Below are 24,454 nucleotides of genomic sequence, written 5' to 3'. Positions count from 1 at the left end.
CTATTTCCTTCCCAAAACCCCCACTCCCTCGAGCAAGAGGTCTGGATGCTCTGGACGCTGACCTGAATGAGTAAAATGAAGTAGTTTCTTTCCCCAGTGGTAACATGCAGTGTTTTCCCATTGTAGGGGTGCAACACAGAAAGAGGAACCCCAGTTCTACTCAACTTCCTGCTCCATCAGATCTTTCTTACAGTCCCAGCACCTAGGACTCTCCTAAAACTGTCCTATGCTCCTCCAAAAGGAAGGATCCCAACCTACAGCTTGAGTTAATTTTAAATAACAGCGATTCAGTGGTGAATAAGTAGGTGCAAAGTGTAGTTCTTTTTATGCCCCATTATTTTGAAAGACCACAGGAAAAAAATGCACCACAATCTGGCTCCCAGCCTGTCACCATGAGAACAGCAAACTGGGACCAGGTGGTTCCAATACGCAATCCTCATCACTAGAGGGTCCTGTCTTTAACCACCTTTTACCACACTCATTCCTTTCTTTAAACTTCAAATAAAGAAAATTCCAAGGTCTCCTTGGGCAGCTTGTACTAGTGCTGAACAGCTCAAATAGCTGAAGATGCCATTCCTGAAGTTTAATTCCTTCCTGAAGAGTAACAACCATGTCTTCTCTACCTGGTCATGACTTTTCGGGGGGTGGGGTTGACAGTGACATGGATAACGATGCCACGTTTAGGGGAAGGAGCAATGAAGTAGGGTGGTGTGGGTTCAAGGGACATGGGAAGAATAGCAGGGTGGGAATGGAGAGGAAAGCTGAGGGTGAAAATCCAATTGAGCTGGCAGGAATGCAGTTAGAGCAAAAGGACTGCAAGTAAATTGACAATTTTTCAAAAGCCCCTATCTAATAAAAATTATTCTAAAAAAAGAATCTCAAGAGCCACAGGGGACTAGAGAAGGAAAAGCAGCTAAGGGAAGTAGAAGGAGGAAATACATCAAGAGGGAAGCTTTCTAACATGTTATAAGCTTCCCCATTCAAGGTATATTAATGTAGATTCCTTTTTTTTGCAGTGTTGTTGTGAAGGCAAGCTAGCAAGCCACATAGGACCAACATCTAAATTGCCTGTGCTTGATTTATTTCAAACACAAGGTCAGCTTAACTCACTAATAACCAAGTCATTTCTTCATGTTCCAAGAGGGGATTTGCTCAGGTGCTCGACTTGGCTTCCTTGACAGATTCATCAACAATGAATCCCAAAGTTAAGTGTGTATATATAAGTGAGCATGCATTCCTTCCACAGGCGAAGGTGAAGCTAAGAGGTTGTTGGCTGACATCCACTGCAAAGTGGACTACTTGCAGGGTCAGGAAAAAAAGGTTCTGCTGCAGCAGATCTCCAACTGAACGCTGGTGAAATGCTGCAGTCCAAATTAAATCTTGGCACAGATCATGGTGGGGGAAGAGGGGGAGGATGCACATGGCTGGAGGAAGAGATGAAAAATGTAAGCCATGAGCAACTTAGAGATGGAGTGAATTAACAAATCCTCTCACTGACCTGAATTTACCTTTTGACCTAGCATGCTTTCAAACCAATCTTCAGCTCAGCTAACTAAAGGACAAGTGAAGCTGCTTCTCTCTATTTCAGGGGTGGGAACTGGATCAGGCAGGAGGGCCAAATCAGTAGCTTCCACCTTCCTCACAGTCCATGTCTGATGGGTGGGTTAAGTCACCCACTTGCCTATCAACTGACATCACTATTATATTAGGTGACTTCAATTCACAAGGGCCTTCAGAAACTCATTTTGAAGCATGATCTTGAGCCAATGATTTGAAAAAGGGCTTAGCCCCTTCACCTTTTGGCTGAGCCAGGCATTTCCCTGCTCCACACCTGACGTTTTATATGATATCAGGTGAATGGCAGGGACGGCCTGGCAGTCCTCATTAAGCCTGTGGGCTTGAGGTTCCTCATCCCTGCTCTATTTTAAGAAAGGTGTGAAGCAAAAATGCCTTGAAGCACAAATGCTTTCCTTCTTGAACTGTGAAAAAAAGCAAAAGGTAGACACTGAGTTTCCTGATTTCTAGACACAATCTCTCCAATGAACAGCCCCGAGTTGGAACACTTTCTGGTGCTCTAAAGATTAGGCTTATATTAGCATACATAACCACCATGATCTCATTTTTTAATGGTTATGCTCTGTACTCCTAAGCTTCAAGAATTCTGATACAACTCAAAGTGTGCTTTCAGCAGTTAGCATATTTGTTGGCAAAATACATTTACAATATGATTTCCTGTTTTCTTTTCATTGTGACATCCGTATAATTTTGCCCCAAATGACTGAGGGGCTTCTCTCTCACTCCACAAGAGAAGGGTGATGCTGCCACTAGGACCAATATGAGGTGATTAAACAGAACTGTGTCCTACTCTCACCATGTTCCAGGAATTCTGAGACAAGTATCAAAATGTACAAAAATATCAAAACATACACTCCACACAAAAGTCACCTTTCCATAAGAGAAAATACTTTTACAATAGAAAGATTATCCCCTCTATATAGGGTTTAATCATCCAAATTAGTCATAGCCCAATGACAGTTATTTATAAAAATGACTCCTGGGCTCTTTATTTTATTAACATGTTTTAATGAATTTGAAATGGAATGCTACAATTTTTTGCAGCCATTCTTGTTTTGAAGGTATCACCTTACTTTCTAATGATGAGACGAAACCAGTCTCGCAAGTACTACCAGAACATTTAATACTACGTACATTGTGTTTCTTTCTGGAGGCTAAATCTGGCATAAAATTAAGATCCATAGGTACATTAATAAGGGATGATGGGCAACCATTTTCCAAAATGTGTGAGCTTCTATAACATGTCTACCTCAAGTGGAAGAAATCTGCTTCATGTCTGGCACAGCACAAGCAATTATGAATGCCAACTTCATAGATCTTGCCTAAGTTCTGAGACGTCAGATGTCATTGCATTGCTGTATGGATACAGTTCAAGCAGCTCTCAACATGGAGCTCATGGCAAATTGATTTCCACATTCAAAGCGGAAAGATCAAACTTCTGGAGGAATTTGCCTTTGCAGAGACTTTCCCCATTTCTGTTGGTAATATTTTACACTTGCAGTATTAATGCATATTAGGATACAGCTATTTTAGAGGACAAGGAGTTGTGCCTGAACACAGTTTTTCAAAATCCTCCCGATTTTTTGAGAAGTGAATGTTTTCTAACTAGCACAGACAGAAAATTCCTTATCTGGAAATAAGAAAAATGTAAGTTGTATAATTCATTGATTTAACTCCTAAAAGAGAGAATGTTGCTGTCCCATCAACCAAAATTTCCAGTTTCTCCATAGAGATCACAGTCTAGATCCCCTTCTTAAATAGCTGCGCTTTTTATTTTTTTGCAAATAATCTTCTATCACTGACAAGACTTTACAATTTCAGCCTGCTTAAGGTTCATATACCAGGCAGTACGCCCCAGAAAAAAATGGCATATTACAAACTTGACATTTTGGCAATCTCAGCTTTTTTAAAAAAGTAGATTTCTGCTCAACAAATTTTCTAGCCTTTGTGTGTGTCACCTGGAAGATAATCTAGCAATTTTTAATATAAACTCAAAAATCAGCAAGAAGCTTAATATCCAGTGGGGTGACGTTGTCTTCAAAACTTTACAAGGTTTCCTACCAATACACACAAAGTACTTGCAGGCTCCAACCTTATTTTGCAATCTTAGCTGTTTCCTCCAATGCCCGTCTATTCCCATGAACTATTGATTATGTTTTTTAAAAAAAAATCTAAATTTTCAAACCTGAAGCACCTATTTTATGAATATTATCCCCCTCCTTTATTGAAATTCAAAGCAGCAAACAGAAGTTAAAGCCTAGGCAAAATCAATATTGAATTAAAGCTATAACACTTCAAAACCACAGAAAACAACAAAACAATAAAAGCAACGAGGTCAGATTGACTGAAGTATCACCGCACTCCCCAAGCCTCAGTTTTGGGACTTGATTGCATTGACATAAGTAGGGGTTGCCAACCTTTTTGGGCCCATGTGAGAGAGTGCTGTGAGCACCATCCTGCCACCTCTCCATCCCTTTCCCTCTGCTAGACAAACAGAAAGAGCAAAAGTACATGCATGTGGGTCTCTCTACTATTCCAAGGTGTCCGGGTAAGTATGAGATCTAACAGAATTAAAAACAGATCCACTTGAGTATGTCTGATTTTACACAGCGTCCCCTTAAACCCCACTAAATTGAAGCTTCCAGTAGCAAACTGCACCGTAGCAAACTGCACAGTAAAAAGAACTGAATGTATGATTTTCACAGTTTAGTCAATGGAGGCAGGTATGACCTGCAATTTGATGATTGTTGGGGGGAAGAGGAAACATGAAGAAAACACGCAATTCTAAGAAGACCCGTTTTTCTGAATCTGACACAGGCATGTGTGAATGCCTGCACATGCCTCCTCTCGCACAAATTTATTCTCCCCCCCCCCATCCACCCTCCTTGGCACCTTATCTTTCCTTGCGCCTCTATTTTCTTCCTCCTTTCCCTTCTAACATCTCTGTTGCTCTGCTCTCTGCTGCTCAAATGCCAAACTGAACTTTGAAAAACACAAGGAGTTGAAAGAGGAAATAGGAAAGACTTTCAGAGGCCTCATGGGCACCAGGTCAAGCTCTCAAGGGTGTCCGTGATCTCATGGGCCTCATGTTGATAATCCTAGCCTTAGAACATGAATGCTTCTGAGCATGCCCAGAATTCAGATCACTCCACAAAGTGAGATCACAGTCTTCTACAGTCTCACATTTAGGTTTACACAGGTCAGAGGAGCTTCAAAGGAAACTTGAGCCCCTTCACCTGCTTTTTACACTTTTTATCTACTGCAAAAATCAGGCAAACATGATTTAAAAGACTTGGCCAGTAAATGAGGATCATTCTGCCTGTTACAGTTTGCCAAAAATATCAAAATGGCACTAATGATCTAATGAGCTTTCTTTCTATTGTGTAATGTTGTCCATTCTACATTATCAAAAGCTTCCAACTGTTTACCTCCTACATTAGATGTGAAAGCCTTCGAGCCTGACATATTTACACAAAATCTATAACTATTTATAACTATATCAATTTCCATAACACTAAATACTCCCCCCCCCAACTTTAAGCTAATAACCTACTACCAAAGTCCAAAACAGGTGCTGTCTAAATTTCCTTCCAAGTCAGGAAAAAAAATTAACACTTGATGCTAGGATTAAGTTCAGCTGCAATCATTCACTAAACCATGGGGCATCAAGGCAGACTGTGGGGAAGATGACGGCAAAGCAGACAACAGAAAATAAAGTCACTGTATGGATAAAACTACTGCCTCTCCCCACAAGAAGATGATCAAACCACATCAGACAATAGGCTGCCCATTTACCTGTTTGTGGGCGTGGTCATAGGAATTGATGTGGTTGTCAAACTCTTGATGCTTCTGGTACTGCTTATCACAGAGCTCACAGTAAAAATTTGCTCGAAGGTCCTCAAGGGCCTTGGCAATCGCCTTTTCTTTGTCCACATAATCCTGTAACAGCAGACAGAGTCTATTACACTTTGTTTAACTAGCGCAACAACAACAAAATGGTCAGGAAAGGTCTAGAAAGCATTAAAAAAGCCTACTGGCAACAGTCTATTTAGCCGCTACTTTTCAACTCACTGCTTAGGGTATACAGCAGTACTTCCGGTTACGTAACTCTCTGGATGCATAAACTTCGGGATGCGAAATCGGCAAACCCAGAAGTATTTTACTGGGTTTTGCCGCACGCACATGCACAGAAGCGGTCCTCAGGTTGCGGAAACCTCTGGATCCGACCGGACCTCCGAAACAGATCCCGTCCGCTACCGGAGGTACCATTGTACTGGTTTTTTAAGCCGCGAGTTGCCATAGGAATGCAGAATCCAAGAGGCCTCTGCCACTGGCCAGGCACAAAGGGTCCCTGAGGCTGCACCTCTTGCTACCAGGAACGATCATCATGGCAAGAGGGAGACCAACCCGGCCCCATTTATTGGCCAAAGAAGGAGCAGCTGCAGGGAGTTTGTTCCCTTCCCAATCTGTCAGTTACCTGCGACTGAAGAACTGAAGGGAAGCACAGGCTCTGGCCTCTGCCATCAGCCATGTGATCTAGGGCCAGTGGAAGGCTTCTCAGAAGGAACTGGCTATTAAGTTTAATAACTGAAACTGGGTGGACTTGAAACGCATTCTGCTAGTACAGTGCCTTTGCAAGAATTCCAGCAACCGGTCTATAGTCCACTGATGGATCCTGTCCCTTGACTGGTTTATAAAGTTCATGTCTTGTGCATGTGTGACCAAATGAGTCTGCACAAAGACGTTTCATCCACAGCAGAGGGAATTCATTGGGGTACCTTGTACTTCTGTCTCAGTTCTTCGGTGTCTTCCTTCTCCACTTCCAAGACCCGCCTCCGTTCTGTGGCGTCTTCGGCATAATCAAGCTAATCAACAAAAGCAGAGAGAGAGATCAGTCAGCCATGCATGCACATCGAGCGTTTCCCAACCAGTCAAGAAAACGTCACATGTAGCAAACATGCCACTGATTCCTCTCCAATGTGAGTCTGCTCGTCCCCACAGTGAGAACAAAACACAAAACAATTAGCTAATATTTCCATGCTGGCGAACCCCCAGTAGGGACACCAGATGCTAAGTAATAGATTTTTGTTTCAAGGAAATTAGTTTTATTTATTTGATTTAGCAAGATTTATGAACAAAACTTGGGGTGCGGGTGGCGCTGTGGGTTAAACCACAGAGCCTAGGGCTTGCTGATCAGAAGGTTGGCGGTTTGAATCCCTGCGACGGGGTGAGCTCCCGTTGCTTGGTCCCTGCTCCTGCCAAACTAGCAGTTCAAAAGCACGTAACCTCTAATTAGATTACTGCAACACATACGTAGGGCTGCCTCTGAAGATGGATCAGAAACTTCAGCTGGTGCAGGATTCAGCAGCCAGGTTGCTCACCAGAGCAAGACGGTTTGAGCATATTACATTGGTCCTGCACTGGCTGCAAAATAGTTTCTGGGTCCATTTCAAAGTGCTGGTTTTGACCTGTAAAGCCCTAAACAGCTCAGGACTGCAAAATACCTCTCTCCATTTGAACCTACCTAAACCCTGCAATCATCACGCGGGTGGCGCTGTAGGTTAAACCACAGAGCCTATGGCTTGCCAATCAGAAGGTCGGCGGTTCGAATCCCCATGACTGGGTGAGCTCCTGTTGCTCAGTCCCTGCTCTTGGCAACCTAGCAGTTCAAAAGCACGTCAAAGTGCAAGTAGATAAATAGGTACCGCTCCGGCAGGAAGGTAAACAGCATTTCCATGCACTGCTCTGGTTCGCCAGAAGCGGCTTAGTTATGCTGGCCACATAACCCGGAAGCTGTATGCCGGCTCCCTTGGCCAATAAAGCGAGATGAGCGCCGCAACCCAGAGTCAGTCACGACTGGACCTAATGGTCAGGGGTCCCTTTACCTTTACCTATGCACAAAACTAGGAGCCTGACATTAAGGTTTCAATAGGATCAAAAAGAAAGAAAGAAAAAGAAAAGGAGGACAGTTCCCCCCACAATACTTCAAAGCTTAATCCCTAAAAAAGAAAGCAGCATTCAAAATTTATGCCAACCCAGTCTAATAAATGACTGCATTGTCTTATTCAGAGCCAATTCTGTCTACTCTGGCTGACAGAGACTCTCCGAGGTCTCAGGCAGAAATTTTTCCTAGTCCTGGGGAGCCTTTTAACTGGAGGTGCCAAGAAGAGAACCTGGAAACTTCAGCACACAAAGCTAGAGTCCCTTCTTGACTATACTGACTCTGAACTTTTGGAAACCCCAAATTTAATTTTTATAACTGATAGCTACTAACAATAGCAGCATGAAACCACCATCCATCTGTCTGGTCCCTTTTAAAGCCTTCTAAATGAACAGCATTCACCACACCTAGCAGAAATTGATGCCACGTACTTCTGAATTTCCATGAATCTGCCGGCAATTCCAATGGATGGCCCCGGCTCATGTTTTGAGAAGACAACTGTAGCAATTGTAAGGCACTGTGCTAGAGACTGTATGATTTTTAATTATAGTTTTACACACATGTCATGGACTACCAGAGTGAAGCTTGCGGACCACAGTTTGGGAATTTCTGGGGTAGGATGTTTGGCATCAGCTACAAAGCAGAGAAGTCACCACTACTTCTCCAGTCTGCTCAGCAATCAAAATATGCTGCATTCTTCCGACATGATTGTAGTCCATCAGTTCATTAGTTTACTTTCCTAAATTTGGCGAGTTTTGCTCACATCATCAACAGCGTTAACTGAGTAACCTTTCCCATGGCACAAGTGTGGGGAAGTTTTTAGGGGATAGGTGAACGTTTGTGCACAAGAATAGTAACAGACCCAATTAATATGTTTGTTAAATGTTCAATTAAATTTTAATCTGCTGATTGAAGGCTAATATACAACTTTCTTTCCAGGAAAAGAAAAGTGGAGGAGGAGGAGAGAGGAGTCTGTGTTCTCAATGTCAAGTCATTCAAGATATTCAAAATCTTCAAAAAGCACCCCCCTCCCCCAAGGAGCTCCATATGTACAGAAGCACTGCATTTTTATTATTGTATAAAGCATCTCTATAGCCCTCCTTGCCGACAAAGGTCTGTGTAGTTAAAGCTATGGTTTTCCCAGTAGTGATGTATGGAAGTGAGAGCTGGACCATAAAGGAGGCTGATCGCCAAAGAACTGATGCTTTTGAATTATGGTGCTGGAGGAGACTCTTGAGAGTCCCATGGACTAAACCTATCCATTCTGAAGGAAATCAGCCCTGAGTGCTCACTGGAAGGACAGATCCTGAAGCTGAGGCTCCAATACTTTGGCCACCTCACGAGAAGAGAAGACTCGCTGGAAAAGACCCTGATGTTGGGAAACATGGAGGGCACAAGGAGAAGGGGACGACAGAGGACGAGATGGTTGGACAGTGTTCTCGAAGCTACCAGCATGAGTTTGACCAAGCTACGGGAGGAAGTGGAAGACAGGAGTGCCTGGCGTGCTCTGGTCCATGGGGTCACGAAGAGTCGGACACGGCTAAACGACTAAACAACAACAACAACACATACTGTACACTGAATGGTAGATCACTTACCTCCATTTCCATCCGTCCCATACCCATGACATCATATTTGACGACAATCGGGATGGGATCTGTCCTTCCTGCAAGAGAAGAAAACCGGTTAGGGGTGTGTTGGGTGGGGTGGGGAGAATGATCAGCCTCTGGTGAGTCGCTTTGTACACATTGGGTTTGGGTTGGTTAGAGATCTTGCCTTGGAGTGCAGAGACCAGAAAGCTACAGAGAACCAAACACAAGCCATTCTCACAGCTTACAATCACAAGCCCGCACATTTCGGGTGCCAGACCTGTTCTGCTTTTAGCCCTTGCTGCCGCAGCTCTCAGCCCAGATATTCTAGCAACTTTACAGTGAGATCAAACACCCTCACACTGGAAGATAAAATAATTATGGGCATGGAGGAAGACCACAAAAGAGAGATTCAGGTGATGAAACAGAATACTAGGTATTCCTGAATGATCTTGGCTGAAGATCAGAAATGTTCTAGTTAATAAAAATGCATTAATGCCCAGCAAGTCTAGCTTTACAAACAAAATACTGAATAGGAAGATAGAATTCTTCCCTCTGCAATGTTAAGCTTTAAGACTTTCAACCAAAAAATGGGCCTCCTGGATTCTGCCACTCTGGGTGTCCTATCCTTTACTTGTAAGCTGTGAAAAGGACTAGTTGCGAAGAAAACTGACTTTGAAACTAATCAAACTATGCTGAAGATTCCGTACGTATTTTTAATTCACTCATAACCAGCCAAACAAAGCAAAATGGGGCAGACGAGCACTTTGACTATCACAGCCTTTGGGGGGGGTGTTTATTTTTACATCACAACATGCGCTGTGAGTTGTGATGTAAGGCCACTGGAAAAAAGGAGTTACTTACCTTATCCGGTGCATACCTTGAGTGAAAAAACAGAACGTTTACTTCCCTTATTATCTGTCTTGGGGGGATCGGTGTCAATAATATACTCTCTTTGTTATACACACAAATACACATATTATTATACCCTTGGGCCAAAAGATGTCCAAGCTCGAGTTGTGCCAAAATAAGGAGACCAGATTGTCAAAACCAATCCACATGGCACAAGAGGTATTGCTTTAGAGAACCCATGTCTCAAAAAGTTGGCTATCAACACCTTTTGACTTTTTAGAGCTAGTGTAGTCCAGCTGACAGAGGGCTACACTTAAGAGACCTGGGTTCAGATCTCACCTCTGTCAAAGGACTCGGGTGGCCTTGCCTCTGCTCCTTATCTCTGCAGTATGAATTGTGGCCTTCCTCACAAGATCATTGTGAGGGGTTTTTTATTGAAGAGTTCTTTGCACTTGAAGTGCCATCAAAACAAAGACAAACCAATTCCAGACTCTCCCAGACATAAATTTAACTTGGGAATGAATATCAGCATGGTTCCAAACCAAACAAGTGTCTTACACAGAAGAACCATTTTCAATATATTTATAATTTGGAATGTGGGGCTGAAAGATTCAAATCTGGAAAAACTGGTCTCTCCAATAGCATTTTCCACCAATGTAGCTTTTATATAGGGATATGCACATTTTCAGTAAAAAGGGGGGTGGGGAGGGGATTTTATGCCCAATGGTATAAGAAGCAGTGACTGCAATTTTGAGCAAAAGGACCAAATTCATGATAGCTTATTAAAAAACTATACACATTTCCCTACCCCCCAAAAATGTTTGTTTTGTTTTCTTCAAGAGTTGTGATTGTTGTATCCAAGTTTGTGATTGTGGCGGGCTCCTTCATAATATGAAGAATGCATCAGTACTTTTGCTTTCTAAGGCAGTCAAAGTTTTTAGTTTTTCAATTAGCTAGAAAATTGCCGTAGCAACTGCTAACAACACCCACCACATGTTGGGAGAAGGGAGGCGGGAAATCAAGTTTGGACAATATTAGAAATTTGATATTTGAAGTGATTCTCCACAAATTTTTGGCAGCTCTAACACAAACATCCCTTCTGAGCATTAACCCCTCAATGAACAAGGATCAGACACGAAAGAGTGCATGAAGAAATGGAAAGGAAAAAAAGGGAAATGAAAAGACCAAGCAGAAAAGATGAAGGCTACAACAGAGAAAAGTAAGCCTAACATATTTGGTGCTCTGATGACAAAAAAAGAAGTAAATTCAGTCTGAAAATTAAAAATTACCACTAAGTTTACCATCACCACAACAAGTCCCGGATCATTATGCTGTAAAAAAGAAACACCATTTGTTAGGCAGGAAACTGTCAGGGACAGAAAACAGGCCTATGGGGCAGGGGGGATGTATAGGGGGAAGGAATGAAAGTGGCGCCTAAGACTTCCTGCCCGCCCGCCCCACCCTTCTTGAAACTGGGAACAAGCTGCAACTCTGGTTTACAAAGGTGTGGTTTTTTGTAAATTGACAACGAGAACATGTCCCGGGATGTTGTTCGACTACAATTCCCATCATCCCTGAGCACTGGTCCTGCTGGCTAGGGATGATAGGAGCTGTAGTCCACAATCATCTGGGCATCAAAGGTTGAGAAAGGCTAATCTAGATCCCCCATGAGCTTTAGGGTGAAGGTCTGATACATGGGGCCTCTTAATCTATGGGATGGCGCCATTTAGTATCTAGACTGGTGCTGGAAGAAGAGGGGGCCTGGCTTCGTGCCCCCCTGCATGAAGTCTCACAGAAAAGGGGACAAACTATTACTTCACAAAAGAAAAACTAGTATGTCAGTGAAAAGATTATATGTTGCAACTTATTTCCCCTGACATGTTAGTTTTCTATGGTGAGGGCATGTTTGGGGGGGGGGGGTTTGAAGCATTCAATCACATGTTTCCACCTGGATGACATTTGCCACTTAAGGGGCAAGTTAAATGAGAGGTGGAAGATCTAATTTTCCAACTTGTGCTCTATGTTAAGTTGTTCAGCCAGGAGAGTGTGGGACACTTCATAAGAATGACAAACGACGGACAGAGTGGGGGGGGGGTTAAATTTTCCCGCCACCCACACCCATATCACAATCGATTGTATGCATTTCCCAGCAGGACCAGCAGGTCAGGCAGGGAGAGGTGGTTCATTTATACTGGGAAAACAATGCATGAGAGAAGAAATTAAACTGATCCAATTCTCTAGTTAGCCGCTATGGCAACTTGAGAATCTGGATAGACTCGGAACATGTGTCACAAAACAAGAACACAGCTAGCTGTAGCAGTTTCCTTGTAAGAACGTTTGACAACTTCCACCATGGCCCCTACTCCAGACCCCAATGTAAAGTCATCCTTTCCTTTCCAGAATTCAAATATAAGGGCAAAGGCTGTCAACTCTACACACCTGTCTCTAAATGTATTAATTACACTGCCAAACTGAAGCACAATTTATTCAATTACATTAAAATTTATGTGGTGTTTTGGGGGCCAAAAAAAATGTCACCCAAGAGCTGCTTACATCATTATTATTTTAAGTTATTTTAAGACAAGAAACTGAATGAAATAAGCTGCAAAAAATAAATAGAAATAAATTACAGAAGAGACATCAAGCATCTGCAACAAAAAGCCAGATAATAAGGGAGTATGTCCTTCAATGCACCCTGGACCCAAACCATTTATTAGCTTTGAAGGTGATAACCAGCACTTTAAAAATTGGGCTCAGAAATAAACCAGGAACCAGTATAGATCAAAGAGTGCTAAAATATCATGCTCTGAATGGGAGGCCTCATCAGCACCTTAGGAGCAACATTCTGCATCAGCTGCCAGTTCTGAGACAAACTTCAGTTGTCTAAGCTGAACATGAGCAAATGTGTGACAGTGGCTGTATCTGCCTTCTCCAGGAAAAGGCAATGATGGTACACTGTCTTAAGCTATGCAGAAGCACTTCTGACTATTGCTAAAAGGAGCCAAGGAAAAAAGCCAGGCTCAGAAGCACTTTCAAACTGCAAACCTGAGCCCTTCGAAGAGAGTGCTTCCCCTCCAAAAACAGGTCAAACACACAATCTTTCTCGCTGACCAAGATAATTTTGTCTTGTTTGGTTTTTCAGGTTGTTAGACTACACCCTGCTCCCAGGCACCAGTTTAGGGTTTCAACTGCCTTCATAGAAGATCCCAGTGTTTGAGTTACATGTCATCCACATACAAACAACCCCACACTCTAATTCTCTGGACAATCCCCCTCCCCGTTGTTCCATTCCAATGACAAACAGGATGGAAGACGGGGAACATGACAACCCAATGGCCAAGGACCACCTTCTGAAACCTGCACTCCAAGAAGGACCAGAAACAGCACAAATCACTGCCCTCCCCAGCACCTGACTGGCCAGGTAATCCCAAAAAATACCATGGCTGATGGCCTGAAAGGTCCAAGAGAACATAGGTGTACTCCCTAGTCCAGCATAGGCTGTCCACCAATGCAGTCTCAGTCTCTGGGCCCAGAAACCAGAATGAGATGTCTCAACGTGATCTGTATCATCTAATAACTTTTATCTGCCTTTGCCTAATTAGCACACAGTTGAATGGTTTGTTTCCCCCTGGTTCCAGAATCACCTTTCTGAAAAAGCAGAAACTATACTTCTTGGTATAGTGAGGCAAAGTATTTCCAGGGATGCAGTGTTAAGAAATAGAGTGATGCTTCACGTCCTAAGGATAGCTCAGTTGGTTGGAGTGTGGTGCTGATAACACTAAGGTTGCAGTTCCGATCCCTGTATGGTACAGCTGCATATTTGGGTTGGACTGGGTGATCCTCAGAATCCATTCCAACTTCTATGACAGGGAGCACCTGATTCTAACAGGTACCACCTGGAAGGAGATTCGTATTGCTTCATTAGGAAAGGATGATGCAGACTGACCCCATCACTAACAGCAAGCTCTCCAATACAGCACGTTCATTGATTGATTCAGGCAAAGCAATTAATAGTTAAAAGCTGTTAACAACTTCTTCCGTTTATGTGTGAAAGAGACCATTTCAGTCTTATTTGTAAGAAGAATAAGTTGTTCTTCAAAATGCTTGACTTCTAAGATGTGAGCAATGCTTGGCGAAATCTCACTTAGCAAAATGGAAGGGGGGAGGAAAGCAGATGGTGCGTTCATGCCTTCTTTGGGGAGACATTTTTCCAAGGAGCTCAGAGCTGCATATAATGAAATACCCAGGCTGTCTTCCTTTCCCCTCAAGGTGCTGGCCAGACAATGAGTTGCCTTTAGGCTAGAGATGTTAAATTTCAGATGAGCCAGAAGGTCAAAATGCTCACTTAATAAATATGTCCAGAGGCAACACACATATTTTTGCATCACCAATAGCAGAGAGTGTGTTTAGAAATATCCCAGCCCTCATCATTCAAGCAATATTTCCACGTACTGCCTGCCAAAATCCTTTCAACAGCACTAGCACCAATCTTCCCTTGTCAACTCCCCCTTTATCGTCTAAGCCCCTTCCCCATTTGCCATTACTTAAGCCTCAAAATCCCTTCAAGTATCTTGCCAACAAATTTCCACATCATCCAAGTTCTATAAATAAAATTCATTTGAATAAATATGTGTGCGTCACTTTGGGGGCCTTAAAAAGGGTCCCCAAAGCAGCTGAAATAAAAACACATTAAATTTTATTTTCTACTGACTAAATAAGCTACTACCATCTATATTGCATTCCTCTCCCTCCCTCTCTTCCTTATTTCTCTTCTGGGGTGGGGGGAAATCAAAGACTATAGAAGATTCTGTCATGTTCTCCTCTCTTTAGTCAAGTTGTTTGGCAGTTCTGACATAGCAGAGCTTGGGAGAAGGGAAGGGGATTACTGATTCTTAGGGCAAGAAGGGAAACTACTAGCCTGCAGAAGAAGTTGCTCCTGTCCAAACATCAACCCCTTTTAAGATGAAAACCGAGATAGCTTTTTAAACAATGTACATGGTATCTTTACGGCTTGATATTCTACAGCTTAAATACTCCACATACACCCCATGCCATCTGCACACCCGTGACAGAAACACATGCTTAACCTTTTTTTTTTTAAAGGAGGAACTCCAAGTTGCATTCCTTATACAGCACCTGCCTTAAGCTTTGCAAATATCTGAAAGATAATCTAGCAAGACATGTGGAGGTGGAGAAAGAAAGCAGGCTGTGTGAAGCCTCTGGGTCAGTCCCAGCAGGTGTCCGTTCTCTGAGCTCTCACATTTCCTTGGGATTTAAAGAAACAGAAGTGCTTTTTGAACATTAAAACTTTGCATTAGAAAAAAGGAGCAGGGCTATATTTATTCATTCAACTCATACACTGCCCTAAACCTGGAGGTCTCGGGGCGGTTCACAACAAGTCCACAACATATAAAATCAAACCGAAGGCAATACCCCCCCCAAAGCCACATTCTAAAAGGGTGTTATGGGACGCGGGTGGCGCTGTGGGTAAAAGCCTCAGCGCCTAGGGCTTGCCGATCGAAAGGTCGGCGGTTCGAATCCCCGCGGCGGGGTGCACTCCCGTTGCTCGGTCCCAGCGCCTGCCAACCTAGCAGTTCGAAAGCACCCCCGGGTGCAAGTAGATAAATAGGGACCGCTTACTGGTGGGAAGGTAAACGGCGTTTCCGTGTGCTGCGCTGGCTCGCCAGATGCAGCTTTGTCACGCTGGCCACGTGACCCGGAAGTGTCTCCGGACAGCGCTGGCCCCTGGCCTCTTAAGTGAGATGGGCGCACAACCCCAGAGTCTGTCAAGACCGGCCCGTATCGGCAGGGGTACCTTTACCTTTACTAAAAGGGTGTTGGATGTCAATAAGATCAACCCAAGGCCTATGTTTTCAGTTGCTGTGCAGCAAGGACCAATGCACTGTATGCTCTGTAGCAAAGCCCTGAGTTGCAGAAATCCCTCTCTCTATTTGTTCCAGGAAGACCAGTGACATCATGCAAACACCTGAGGTCCAGGGACACTATGATTTGCCCAGCACTGGCCTGAGCACCAAGTGAAGGAGTCTAAGGCACTGATCCTGCAGGATACTATAATTCTTAGTCAGGGGATAAAGAGCTGGGAATGGATGTCTGAGCCTGACAAAAGCCCCTTCCTGCTGCAGGTTGTTTGGGGGGGGGAGTGCTAATATAGAAAATACATGCATATATCAAGATATGCATCTTGGCTTACAAATAATAAAAAACCATTTTTGCTGGCAGCATGAGTGTTGGAAGGGGCTCTGAAAGGAGATAGCCAGTGGGGGTGCAATTTCAAAAAAAATGGGTGTGTGTATTGTACTGGATCCAACATGTGTGTGCACCTGCACACCTTCTCTCTCCTGACTCTTGCAGCAGCACACTTTCTTCCCTTAGTTTCTCTGTTTTCCTCCGCACAGTCTCCCAGAGCTCTTTCCTTTCCATGCTCTTGGCTTCTCCACTTTCTGTTCAAGAGCTCTGAGACTTACACAGAGCTGTAAAAGGAGCAGAAAGGAGTAGTTTGATTTCCTGCTTCAGCTGTTAGGTACTTTTCAGGGAGAAGGGCAGTGCTTTCCCCCCCTAAAAAATGTTTAGGGGGTACTCTCATTTTGACGCAAGAAAATCAACATTTTATAGTTCAAATCGGGGGAAATAAATACAGTAAATGGACAAAAATACAAAGATTCACAAAATGTTTAGGGGTACGCATATCCCTGTGTACCCCCCAAAAAAAGAAAGCACTGGAGAAGGGTAACATTTGTGATCTCATGATTAATGGGAGGGAGATCTCAGAGGATTAATGGCCCAGGTTTAGTGTTACAAGGATGAGCCAATGTATGCTCCAAGCTCACATACTCTGCCCTCCCTCTCTTGCTCTGGCTTTGTCATGGCTATGAGAAAGGGAGGGAAGCATGTGCTAATAGTTTAATAGATTAATCACAGTTTAGCATTATGTGCAGGGACGCGGGTGGCGCTGTGGTCTAAACCACTGAGCCTAGGGCTTGCCGATCAGAAGGTTGGCAATTTGAATCCCCGCGACGGAGTGAGCTCCCGTTGTTCGGTCCCAGCTCCTGCCCACCTAGCAGTTCGAAAGCACACCAGTGCAAGTAGATAAATAGGTACCGCTCCGGTGGGAAGGTGAACGGCGTTTCCATGCGCTGCTCTGGTTTCGGTGTTCCGTTGTGCCAAAAGTGGCTTAGTCATACTGGTCACATGACCCAGAAAAACTGTCTGCGGACAAATGTCGGCTCCCTCGGCCAGTAAAGTGAGATGAGCACTGCAAACCCAGAGTCATCCGTGACTGGACTTAACGGTCGGGGTCCCTTTACCTTTTTTAGCATTATGTGCAAACCCAAACTATGTTGTTGTTTAGTCGTTTAGTCGTGTCCGACTCTTCGTGACTTCTGTTTCTTTAAATCCCAAGGAAATGTGAGAACTCAGAGAAAGGACACCTGCTGGGACTGACCCAGAGGCTTCACACAGCCTGCTTTCTTTCTCCACCTCCACATGTCTTGCTAGATCAGGGGTCTGCAACCTTTAAGACAAAAAGAGCCACTTGGAACCGTTTCCGAAGGAAAAAAAACTGGGAGCCGCAAAACCATTGCGACATTTAAAACAAATATATCTCCGGAGCCGCGATCTGACAGTGGGCGGGAAGGTGGCGTCGGGACGGTGCGTGAGTAATGCACGCACCGCCCCCATGTGACGTCACAGCCAGTACAGCGCCCGCCACAGTGGGGAGTGTCGGGGCGCACAATGCGTCTCCTCGCCTCGCTAGTATCCGCCCCGGAGCCGCGGCAAAGGTGTAAAAGAGCCACATGCAGCTCCGGAGCCGCAGGTTGCTGACCCCTGTGCTAGATGGTCCTTCAACAGCAACTAAGCTGGATGTTCAGCCATGAGCATGCACAGAAAGATGTGTGCAGACAGACTGTTTCAGAACTGCTTCAGTGACGTATGAGCATATCGCAGATTTAAAATACTTTATTTAAAAAACAAACAAGCCATATGAGCAAGAGCCTCTTATGGGAATATTTGGGAACCGGTTATCCAGAGTCTGTGAATATGTGCATCCTGCTGAACTGATTCTAAAGCAAGCCCTGTTAGCGTCTGCCAACTTTTTACGGAACCAAGGAAACTTGCTCCAACTGCTAGAACACTAGTTACAAAGTTTCACTAAATCTACCCAAAAGTCACATTCCGCATTTCTACAATGCTTTTAATTGCAGGGATAGCTATCCTGGTTTCCTCCAGATGTTGTTGTACTCTAACTTCTATCAGCCCCAGATAGCATAGCCAATGGTCAGTGATAATAGGAGATCTAGTCCAGCAATATCAGGATGGCACCCATGCTTTGAATAGAGAGCTGTAGAAATAATTATAATAACTAATATTATTAATTAAATTTCTATACTGCTCTTCATCCAAGGATCACAGGGTGTTTTACAATATGGAAACACAAAAATATATAACATTCAAACACACACAAAATACACCCTGGGAGAAGATATTTTTACTTGGTGCCTAAAATTATGCAACAAAGGCGCCAAGTGAATTAGGGCTAAGTCACACCCACACTGCCAAGTCAGAGTTATGGAGGATTACAGATGGCAGTCGGGTGAGCTTATGGTCAAGGTGATTCAGGGAATCCTCAGCTCATACCCTTTAGCTATCATGCTACACCAGCTCCATCTTGCCTTAGCTGAACCCACTGCTTGTACACCTATCTTCAACAAAAAGGTGTTAACAGTGTCCTCTTGGGCTTCTTTCAAACTTCTGAAAAGGGTGACTTTTCTTGCAGTGTAGCAAAGTCTTTTCAAGGGAGACGTTCAATCTCCAGGGGTTGTAACTAGATGATGATGATGATGATGATGACGATGATGATAATGATAATGATAATAATAATAACAACAACAACAACAACAACAACAATAATAATAATAATAATAATAATAATAATAATAATTTATTATTTATGCTCCACCCATCTGGCTGAAATTGAGGGTGAAAGAGGAGAGCGCAAAATATGGTCTGAAGCTCAACATCAAAAAAAGGAAGATCATGGCGACTGGGCCCATCACCTCCTGGCAAATAGAAGGGGAAGAAATGGAGGCAGTGAGAGATTTTACTTTCTTGGGCTCCATGATCACTGCAGATGGTGACAGCAGCCACGAAATTAAAAGACGCCTGCTTCTTGGGAGAAAAGCAATGACAAACCTAGACAGCATCTTAAAAAGCAGAGACATCACCTTGCCAACAAAGGTCCGTATAGTTAAAGCCATGGTTTTCCCAGTAGTGGTGTATGGAAGTGAGAGCTGGACCATAAAGAAGGCTGATCGCCGAAGAATTGATGCTTCTGAATTATGGTGCTGGAGGAGACTCTTGAGAGTCCCATGGACTGCAAGAAGATCAAACCTCTCCATTCTTAAGGAAATCAGCCCTGAGTGCTCACTGGAAGGACAGATCCTGAAGCTGAGGCTCCAATACTTTGGCCACCTCATGAGAAGAGAAGACTCCCTGGAAAAGACCCTGATGTTGGGAAAGATGGAGGGCACAAGGAGAAGGGGATGACAGAGGACGAGATGGTTGGATAGTGTTCTTGAAGGTACCAGCATGAGTTTGACCAAACTGCGCGAGGCAGTGGAAGACAGGAGTGCCTGGCGTTCTCTGGTCCATGGGGTCACAAAGAGTCGGACACAACTAAACGACTAAACAACAACAACATCTGGCTGAGTTTCCCCAGCCACTCTGGGCGGCTCCCAATCGAGTGTTAAAAACAATATAGCATTAAATATTAAAAACTTCCCTAAGAAGACTGCCTTCAGATGTCTTTTAAAAATAAGATAGCTGCTTATTTCCTTGACATCTGATGGGAGGGCTTTTCACAGGGCGGGCGCCACTACCGACAAGGCCCTCTGTCTGGTTCCCTGTAACCTCACTTCTCACAATGAAGGAACTGCCAGAAGGCCCTTGGCACTGGATCTCAGAAAAAAAAGTGAGACATTGTCCTTGGATGCTTCACATATACAGTGGTGCCTCTGGTTATGAACTTAATTTGTTCCGGGTGTCCGTTCTTAACCTGAAACCGTTCTTAACCTGCAGTACCACTTTAGTTAATGGGGTCTCCCGCTGTGGCCGTGCCACCGGCGCACAATTTCTGTTCTCATCCTGAGGTATGGTTCTTAACCCGAGGTACTACTTCTGGGTTAGCGGAGTCTGTAACCCGAGGTGTTTGTAACCTGAGGTACCACTGTACTTTCCAGGTTATATAGCTCAGCCTGAATATGGCCTGTCACCTCTTTTCCCATGCACACAGACACAAAAGTGTATGGGCAAAAGTGTAATTTTTCATAAACATTCCCCCCATGTTAACAATGGCCCGTACCAATGCAGGCACAGCTTTTCCAGAAGCAGCAGAGAATCAATATTTATAAGGACAATGGGGAAGTCACAAAAGGGCAGATAAAAACATGGATGGGGGTGGCCAAGGTTCCTCAACCCTGAACAATTATGATGAAAGCTATAATTTGACTTCCAGTGTGGCAATCTCTGCCTTCTCTTGCTGGCAATAAAATGCTACAAGTACTTGGTCATACTGGTATCCTCATTTATGCAGCTAGCTTCATTTTTAGTTTCTTTCTTTCTGCTTTGTTCTCCTGTTGAATATATTCATGTGATCTTTTGCTTTCATTGTCTGTTCCTGCCACCTTCCTTTCCTGTACCAGTACAACTATTATTGCATGCATTGGTTTCACTATGAATAATTTACCTCCTCCTTGCTGTCTTCCAACATCTGGTCCCAGATATGAAAGCATATGCCAGTCACGCTCCTTTCTGCACAACTGGTTTTATAAGCCAAGAGGTACAACAAAATATCAGGCTGACTTATAGCAGGCTCCTCACAAGTAGCTCTTTGCTCTTCAGGAATGGAATCCTTCTCCTTTTTCACAAAGGACTTTCACCTTGAGGTGTACACGTCTCAAACAATACCTGGCCTAAAACATCTAGATTTCTTCCTATATTTAAAATATGGCAGCATATACATTGTTATTCGCTGTGCCACATTCATCTTGACAGGAAGGAAAGTTCCATCCATATTATTGATATATAATATGATATGATATATGATATATAATAATTTTCAACTTGACAGTTGCCTAACACTGTAAACTGTAGGTGATGTACGATAAAAAGTTAACACAAGTCAACGTAATCTTGATTATACGGTAGGTGATTATAATACACCTAATAATCAGTAAATGCAAATGAAAGCCAACTGTCCATTTATAGGGAACAAGATAATAACATATATTGAAACAGATTGATTATTATGTTATTGTTATTAGCCTGGGAGAAAATAAAGATCTTCACCTGGTGTCAGAATGGCATTAATGCAGGAGCCAGATGAGTTGGGGAACGCATTCCACAAAGCAGTGGGTCATCACTGACAACCCTCTCACTGCCACCCTTTGCACCTCAGAAGGAGGAGGGCTTCTGTACATGATCTTAAGACCTGGGTAGTTCCTTGTGAAAAGAGGTGTTACATCAGGTAACAGGGCCCTAAGCTGTGTAAGCTTTAGTTTATAACAGGGCAGCCCAAATTTTCACATCAAGTGGGCTGCAAGAATACTTTGATACAGAACTCACGGGCCACACACTGCCTTGTTGATTGGGGGTGAGGAGTGAGGCCAAAATTTGAAGACCCTCCAGCCCCCCCCCACTGGCTTCCCAAAGCCGGCTAAACAAGGTGCTGGACTTTGGGAAGGAGACATGAAGATCTGAAAGAATCCTAGACCCCCCCCACCTCCTTCCCAAAGCTGGGAAAGTGCTAGGTAGGCTTTGGGAAGGAGGTAGGAGGACTCTGGGTCCCTGTCAGAGCCCTCATGCCTCCTTCCTGAAGCCCAACACTACACTTTCCTCAGCCCAGTATACCTGAAGGAGCGTCTCCACCCCCATCGTTCTGCCCGGACGCTGAGGTCCAGCGCCAGGGCCTTCTGGTGGTTCCCTCATTGCAAGAAGCAAAGCTACAGGGAAGCAGGCAGAAGGCCTTCTCGGTAGTGGCGCCCGCCCTGTGGAACGCCCTCCCATCAGATGTCAAAGAGATAAACAACTACCTGACATTCAGAAGACATCTGAAGGCAGCCCTGTTCAGGGAAGTTTTTAATGTGTGACATCTTAGTGTATTTTTGGTTTTTGTGGAAGCCGCTCAGAGTGGCTGGGGAAACCCAGCCAGATGGGCAGGGTAAAAATAATAATTTGTTGTTGTTGTTGTTGTTGTTGTTATTTGGGAAGGATATTGAGGGCCGCAAATTGGACCACCCTGGTTTAGATGTTAATACCAGCACTCAGACTGGGCCTGGAAACAAACTGGAAGCCAGCACAAGCAGGCAAGGATTGGCATAATATGGTCAGAATGCCCTGTCCCTATTAATAACCTCATCACTACATTCTGCGGCAACTGAAGTTTCTAAACTGTGTTCAAAAGCAGCTCCACACACAATAACACATTGCACGAATTCCAGGCAGACGTTTACTAGACCACAGACCACAAAAGCCAGGTTATCTACATCAAGATAGGTTAGTCCCCCAGATATGTCTTAAAGCTTGTAAAAGACACATAGCACCAAGGACATTTGTAGCTTCTGTGACATAATGGACCCAGGAGAGCCCCCAAGCTATGAACCAGGTCCTTTAGCAGAAGTGCAACTGTCCCCAGAACAGGTTGGGTACCTCTCATACATGAGTTAATTGGTAATAAACTATATCACTGGAGGTTGGAAGGTTGTAGAGAGCAGGTTTGGGCCAATCTTATCTGGCCTGTCTGTAGCACTATCAAAAGGCAGACCAACCAGATTATCTAAGTGGACTTTCATGCTGTAGACACAAGTCAAGCATAGACAAGGGACATTTTAGGGAAATAATGAAAGCCACTATAGTAGGATGGGAAGAAGCAGAGACTGGGTAGCAACTCAAAGACAAATGATTTCAGAAGAGACCTCACTTGTACCTCCCAGCCAACCAGCTGAAAATAAGGGTTAATTTATCTGCCCCTTCTAAAGAAACCAAACACCTTCCTTGTGGGAAGACTCTGAAGGGGCCATGTGATCCCCAAGCAAACCTAGGTCAGTAGCCCAGAGGTAGCCAAGCAATGGAACATGACCTGACTTAACCATCCTTTCTGGTGCCAAGAAGCCTGACCCCTCTAATGGGTCTAGCTTTGAAGTGCCATGTCATTTCAGTGGTGGTCCTTGGCAGAGGACGACCTTAAGCAGGATCTGTGTTCAGCCTTTTGCAAAGACCTGCCCTTTAGGAATGCAACTTCAGGCACCCATAGCACATTCTCAACCACAAGCAACACTTCTGGTTGAGCCATGCCCTTATACAGTTCATCTAATCAACACTTTCTGCTCTGGGGTGGGAATAAGCTGCCTATTAAACTTGTACAAAATCAAGGTACTATGCTCTCTAGATAACCATTTTGCTACATCTTCACTAACAAGGACAAAGTGTTGCTAAGCAGCTGAAGTGGCTCCATTCTGCTTTTCAGAAAAGGCTGAATCACTGTTCTTGTATAGAACACTATAACACAAGAGGACAAAGAAGCCACTCTGAAATATGCTTGGAGGAAAAATGTACCCATCCTCTTACAATGCCTACCCAAGCTGCCCACCATCATTGGAAACGGTGGAGTGATCTGGGGAAACTGGTCTGGAAACAATGCTTGCTTAGCACTGTTTCACCCACTCTAATGCAATTCAATAACTTTTTAAGCACAGTTTTGCACTTGCCATTACACTGTTACAGGAGCAGAACTGAGTATTTTAGCTTAACACTGACCAAAATCAGTGGCTGCAGTTGAATATAATGGTCAGCTATAATGATCACAGTTTATCATCTAAACCCAGAAAAAGCATTTTTCTGAAACAAACCGATTTTAAGCCATGGTTTATTAAGTTGGCTTGTTTCAGTAATCCATAGTTAAGACTAGTCACAGTTTGCCCAGTTTCAGATAAACACTAAACCATGGTTAATTGCAGCAAAAGCTTGTTCTCTCCTCCATGTGGCTATGCCCATGGCTTGTTCACGTAACAATAAAACAAACTTTGTTATTATCAGATGCAGCCTTTAACTGGGATAGGATGAAGAACAAATATTTTCTCAAGAGGCAGTTCAACAGTGTTCCTTTTCCTCACCAGACCATGTGTGAAAACAGTGATGAAATCCCTCTTGACCTAACTCACGGAGCCTTTTAAAATGACCCATGATTAAAAGTCCATCCTATAAACATTGTTGCTGTTAAAATTTATATCCTGCATTTCAGCATCTAGGTCTCAAAGCAGCTTACAACAATAAAAATATGCAAAATTTAGAATAAATTAAACCCCATAAATTTAAACAAAGAACATCAGAAAATTGTACAACATCAGAGAAGCATTCATGATGCAAAGGCTTCCTGAAATATTGTAAAGTGATTTTAACCAGTCATCTGAAACTCAGGAGGGAC

The 24,454-nt window shown here is 43.7% G+C and overlaps 1 protein-coding gene across 4 annotated transcripts in view; it reads right to left on the bottom strand.

The window, feature by feature from the left end:
• The window catches only part of GPATCH8 (G-patch domain containing 8), an 84,922-nt gene that overhangs the window by 15,581 nt on the left and 44,887 nt on the right, over positions 1 to 24,454 (bottom strand). For 2 of the 4 annotated variants that reach the window (XM_053363178.1, XM_053363179.1), the window contains 3 exons: positions 9,115 to 9,182; positions 6,354 to 6,440; positions 5,371 to 5,514 (listed from right to left, as the gene is read on the bottom strand). In XM_053363178.1, coding sequence (XP_053219153.1) covers positions 5,371 to 5,514; positions 6,354 to 6,440; positions 9,115 to 9,182 — 299 coding nt within the window. Of the gene's footprint in view, positions 1 to 5,370; positions 5,515 to 6,353; positions 6,441 to 9,114; positions 9,183 to 9,969; positions 9,986 to 11,246; positions 11,289 to 24,454 lie in introns of those variants that run through there. The other 2 variants (XM_053363180.1, XM_053363181.1) reach the window with 2 other exon arrangements.

Source organism: Podarcis raffonei, chromosome 13 (assembly GCF_027172205.1).
Source record: "Podarcis raffonei isolate rPodRaf1 chromosome 13, rPodRaf1.pri, whole genome shotgun sequence".
NCBI lineage: Eukaryota > Metazoa > Chordata > Lepidosauria > Squamata > Lacertidae > Podarcis > Podarcis raffonei.
This window is presented reverse-complemented; position numbering and strand designations above follow the sequence as displayed.